Below are 5,822 nucleotides of genomic sequence, written 5' to 3'. Positions count from 1 at the left end.
TCCGCTGAAAAAATGAAACGGCTAAATGTAGGAAACCATTTCTTTCTTAAATCATATAGCTTTTGAAGCCAAGTATTATTTACACAATTCCATTCAGATATTATGTTTTGCCATATCACTTCAAATTTTGATTCTGACTCGCATCTTCATAAGAGAGTATCAAAGTAGTTTCAAAATTCTTATTTCCAGTAAAAGTGAGGTATGTTTTTCTGAGCATTTCTTTCAATGTGCCATTCACATAACCGATGACATATTTCAGGAAAAACTTCTCTAATAGCAACTGCTATAGCAGAAGCTTGATCAGTAAAAATTGTTGTTGGTGCTTTTCCTCCCATTCCCTTTAGGAATGTTTGAAATAGCCAACTAAAAGAGTCAATTGTTTCATCACACAAGAATGCATGTCCAAACAAAATATTTTTTCAATGATTATTTACACCAACAAATGGACCACAAATCATGTTATATTTATTTGTACGATATGTGGTGTCAAAAATCATCACATCCCCAAAATATTCATAGTGTAATCTAGATATGCTATCTCTCCAAAAAAAAGTTGCACAATCTGCCATCTTCATCAACTTGAAAAGAATAAAAGAAATTTGAGTCCTCCGATTGCAAATGCATAAAATGATTTATCAAAGTTTGAGCATCTCCACCACTAATCATATTTCTCTCATGTGCTTGTATGAAGTTATGAGCATCTTGCTCAATAAATTCTGTATTTTCAATTCCACCTGCTTCATTTTGAAGATATAGAACAACTTTTTTAGTGCGAATACCAGTCTCGATCATAGAACCAAGAATATTTTTGGTAGCACTTGTAAGCTTTCGACCAGGTTGTATGAAATGTCTTAAATTGTCTTCTATCATTGAACGACTATGCACATCATTAAATTTACATACTTCCCACATGTCATTTGATATTTGAAATTTTATACGAGCCAAGCATCCATATCTATATTCTAATCTTTGTCGCTTCCTTTCTTGAAAACGAGAAAGCTTATCAGATTGTCCTTCACAAGAACAAAAAAATAAGCATCTCGTTATTTCTATTTTTAGTCTTTGGACCTTTTCGAACACCAAAACCTTTTGCCACGACATATGAATTGTATGCATTGTATGATTCCTCTTCTGAATAAAATTTCATACCAATCTCAAATATAAAATTTTTATCTATGGTATAAGTATTATGAGCTCCTGAAAATATTCTTGATTATTTGCATTGTGATTTAAGATAACAATATTTAAATTAGAAGAATGAAACACAAATAATAATAAACTATAAGAATATTTTATAGAAGTGAGATATTACCTTCTTGATTAGCAGAATCTTTTTCAACATTAACATTCTCCATTTCTGATTTGAAACACAATCTGTACAAACAAAATAAAAATGTTAAAATCTGCCAAAAGTTATTTTAGTGTAGAAATATTTATATGTTTTTTCTTGTAATACTATAATGCTTATATTATAATTTGAAATATGTATAACAGTATTAAATTAGTTGGGACTATTATTCAGAATAAAAACATTGCCAAACCTTGATTTTAGTTTTGTTTTCTAATAAAAATATTTTTATGTTTGACAGAATTTTTCAACGAGTCACGAAGATCACACATGGCAGCAACAATTGATATATATATAAACTATTATCTTGATGATATTCTCATTCAAAATAAAGTTCACTAATAAGTAAGTAGATTCAAATAACAAGAATAACAGCGAGTAAAAATAAGTTGGTATATAGTACATATTTGATATTTACTATATTTAGAGTACATTGTTTGTTGTTCTAAAAATAAAAGAATAATAAAAAAAAATAATGAATTTATTACCTATACAGAAGAATTTTCTGATGGATGAGAATATAACTGATGTCTCGTGATCAATAATTTTGTAACAAATTTGATCTTTTTGAGAAAGAAAATCATCAACAATGTTGTAATAGATCTTAGTGTTCCTTTGAGAAAGAAAGTGATCAATAATATTATATATGATCAATAAAGTAATCTTTTAAGGAGGGAAAAATCACTACTGGTTCCCTTCATTTTTTTTACTGTACAGTTATTTTTCTTGTTCACTTGTGAGATGGGTCCCACAATTCACGTGTTAAGATGTTAGTAGAGCCTCATACAACTATTGTTGGTTGAGTCTCACTCAAAATAAAATTTTTCTGTAGTCTTTACACATGGCTATCGCAAATTAGTGAAATTTGATAGCAACTTGTGGAGTTTTTGAGATATTTAAAACTTTTGCAGTCATATGTACAATTCCTTTAAGTTGAACTTTTTGTTAATGGACGAAAATGTCCTTGGTCGTTCTCCTACTACCATTTCTATATAGTAGAACAGAAATATGCATAGGCCAAACTTCTTCCCAGCCCAAAGCATTGATTCTTCTTGTGACCAAAAGATTCATCTACTCTCCCATACATCACCCAATTGGACAAAGAACTCCACTTGTGCCATCAAGTTAACAATTAATCTTGGTGGACAAATTTTATGGGTAGATTGTGAAAATGGTTATGTGAGTTCCGCTTATCAACCACCTTGTTGTGGCTTAACTCAATGTACCCATTTTACAAGGATTGTGATTTACAAAATGGTCATTTTTCATTTAAATGTTGAAATAGATTAGATTCACAATATAAGATCTGCAATCAGTTTGATCATGAAGTTGTGATTTGCAAAAATAAATCTAAAAAATATGAAAAAAAAAAATGTTCAAGTCACCAACGACGAAAAAACTCCACTTATTTGGAGCAACATATTTTCTATCAAGAAATTTAATCTTTGAATGATGGATAGTGATTGTACAAATCACATGAAATATGATAGAAATTGTTTTAAAGAGTGTACGTCTATGAAAAATAAAAAAAATCAAAATTGAGAATGGCGACTATATTCCTACAAAAGAAAAAAAGTTTATCGCAATCAAACAAGTTCATGTATCAAATTAATTTCATATGTTCTTCATGTGTCTGAGTTTGATAAAAATTGATTAAGTATTTTTCAGTTATAAAAATGATTTAAATTATGTTTGAAGATAAATATTGTTAAATCTCTAATTTCACTAATCAGGAAATTTTATAAATTGAAATGAGAGATAAAAACCTCCTATTTAATCCATTAAAAGATCTTACAAAATCAAAAATAAATCGACAGATTATTTCATGAAGTCAAATTCAGGTGAGACTACAATCTACAATTTCTTATCTAATGTGGAGTGTTGAAAATTGAATGTCTTATGATATTGCAAAAATACATACAATTGGCTACAGTATCTGTAAAAGATTTCTTTTAGTAGAAATTCAGTTTATTAGTAGCTAACTTTTAGTATTTTTAAATTATTTTTATTAAAGTCTTGTATGGCTTGAACATAAGAGTTAGTTTCTTCTTTATTTGTTATTGGAATTTACAAATACATAATGTCATATTTTTCTATTTTCTAGATATTATTGTATAAATATATATTTTTGAGTTATTAACAAAATAATTTTTTTTGAAAATATAAATATAATTCTTTTTTCTAAATTTTTCTCTGTTATTTTCTTAAATTCAAAGCTAAAAACCAACGATTAGATTTTCTTTTTTATTTATTTTATTTTTAGATAGATGTGTGTTTGCACATGTTATGTTTTTATTATTTTGGCAAAATGGTTTGGTGGACCCTTGTACTATGTCCGTTTTGTAATGTGAACACTTCTACTTACATGTTTGTCATCTGAATCCTTGAATCCATTAAAAAAATAATATTTTAAACCCTTTGACCGTTGATCAGACCTATGTGGCAATAAAATGACTGACTAGGACAAAGTGCGTGCAGGCACGCGTCTAGGGTGCAAGTGAGGGTCTTTTTTTTTTTTTTTTTTTATCAATTTTATATTAAAATAATTTTTTTAAAAAAAAAAGTCCCCCCAAAGCTTTTCTAATTTAAATATATTTTTAAAAATTAAAGTCCCCTCCCCTTCATCCTCCACCCCTGCCCCCAGAAATCACCATTGCAGCTTCCAAAGCTCCCACAATCGTCTCCCCATCATCTCCCCATACATTTTCACGAATCAATTTGCAAACCTTAGAATAAACATTCTCGCTCGAATTATCAACCAACTCAGAAGAAGCATACAACTCTTTCAGCTTCTTCACATGGCCACTCATCTCCTCCTTCTCAAATCTCTCAATAACCCGATTAAACGTACCCTTTGACACTCCATACCCTTTACCTCCCATAACATCAGATGTGGAGAAATTACGAAAGGTAGATGGTTGATAAGAGAGCATGTGAGATGCATGTGAGTAGATAGTTGAAGAAGTGATAGATCGATTTACCTGAAATGGAGGTTGATTGATTAGGTGCCGACAAATCTGAGGAGGAGATAAAGAATAGTGACGGAGAAGAAGAAGAAGCCATGGTTGCTGATTTCACATTCTCATTTATTAATAGATTATTTGAAAGAGTTTTAGCTGGTCTTTTTTAGGGATTTTAGTAGGGTTTATGGATGAGAGAAAAGAGAAGGGGAAAATTTATTTCTCAATGTCTCTTATAACACTTACAATGAGCAGTAGCTGCCTCAATTGACCCTTCAAATCTCTGTAGTTGCATTACTACTTCTTTTAAGAAAATTCAACTCATAAAATCCATTAGAATTCAATTAAAATGATGATGAAGATAAACCATTAGATGATGAGGATGAGCCATTAATGTTGGTGAATTATCTGTACATGTTTCAATATGGCCAAAGGGGACGCTGGAGATGGAGAATTATGGATTGATGTAGAATTTTATGTTTGATCTATAAAAGTTTTTTTGATTGATGAAGAAAATGTTGTGATTGATTTTGACAATTCTTGATATTTTGAGTCCTAATTCACTATTTTTGATAAAAATGCAATCTTTATGTGTTTTGTGTTCATGGGGTATTAAAAATTTTTTCTTTTTGATAATTGATCTATAAAGATTAATTTTTTAAAAGTATTTTTTTGACTGATGAAGAAAATGCTATGATTGATTTTTGATAATTCATGATGACATATATTTTATAAATTGTTCTATAATTTATAAAAGAATGTTATTTAATTAAATTTATTTTAAATATTTAATTTCTTATTTAGAATTTTAAAAATGACATAAAATTTAATGTAATACCTAAAAATGATGTAAAAGCTAACGTGGCAGACGTGAAAGCTGACATGACAGCTGATGTGAGGCGAGTGTGTTACACTCACCTAAAAAATGTTTAAAATATTACTTTTTAATGAATTTAATGATTCAAATGACAAATATGTAAGTAAAAGTATCTACGTTTCAAAAAAAAATATAAAGTTCATTGAACCATTTTACCTATTATTTTTAATCAACTAATTAGAGAAGGGGCCAAATATTCCAAACCCCGATATATTAAGGAGCATTTGATCATTTTCAATCATGGCCTAGCCTTTCGCGATTCCCCACAATTGTCTTTAAGTATTGTCGCCTTATATTACTTTAGATGTTTGATTTTTTCATGTAATTTTTTAAAGAAATTTAATAACAGGTATAAATTACTTCACATGACCCGTTACACTTACAATAAATATTGTTAATTATTTTTAATTGAATTGCTAAAAATAAAACTAAAAAAAGTGTTAAATTATTTTTTAGATTCTTTAAATATGTTAATTATTTTAAAAAGTGTTAAATTATTTTTTAGATTCTTTAAACATGTTAATTATTTTAAAAAGTGTTAAACATGTTAGATTCCAATAGCTTTCTTTCTTGCTGTATCCTCCATCTCTGCTCAACTGTTGTTTTGCATTTGACAAAAACAAAGTAAAATTGTCTT

At 28.7% G+C, this 5,822-nt stretch overlaps 1 protein-coding gene across 1 annotated transcript; it reads right to left on the bottom strand.

Moving 5' to 3' along the window:
- Positions 1–534: 534 nt before the first annotated feature.
- Positions 535–2,334, bottom strand: LOC124885283. Its single transcript, XM_047401503.1, has 3 exons — positions 2,270–2,334; positions 1,313–1,374; positions 535–1,013 (listed from the first exon to the last, which is right to left on the bottom strand). The coding sequence occupies exons 1-3, from the start codon at positions 2,332–2,334 to the stop codon at positions 535–537; spliced, it is 606 nt and encodes a 201-aa protein (XP_047257459.1).
- Positions 2,335–5,822: the final 3,488 nt, after the last annotated feature.

The sequence above is a fragment of the Capsicum annuum genome, chromosome 12 (assembly GCF_002878395.1).
Source record: "Capsicum annuum cultivar UCD-10X-F1 chromosome 12, UCD10Xv1.1, whole genome shotgun sequence".
In the NCBI taxonomy this organism is placed as follows: domain Eukaryota; kingdom Viridiplantae; phylum Streptophyta; class Magnoliopsida; order Solanales; family Solanaceae; genus Capsicum; species Capsicum annuum.
Note: the sequence above shows the minus strand (reverse complement) of the source record. Positions and strands in the feature narration are given on the sequence as shown.

Coding starts and splice junctions, on each gene's coding strand:
- LOC124885283 (XM_047401503.1), bottom strand. CDS start 2,334: ATGGTAGTAGGAGAACGACCAAGGACATTTTCGTCCATTAACAAAAAG. Junction 1,375..2,269: donor AAGTTCAACTTAAAGGAATT/GTACATATGACT, acceptor TTGTTTGTACAG/ATTGTGTTTCAAATCAGAAA. Junction 1,014..1,312: donor AGATTCTGCTAATCAAGAAG/GTAATATCTCAC, acceptor GTTCTTGTGAAG/GACAATCTGATAAGCTTTCT.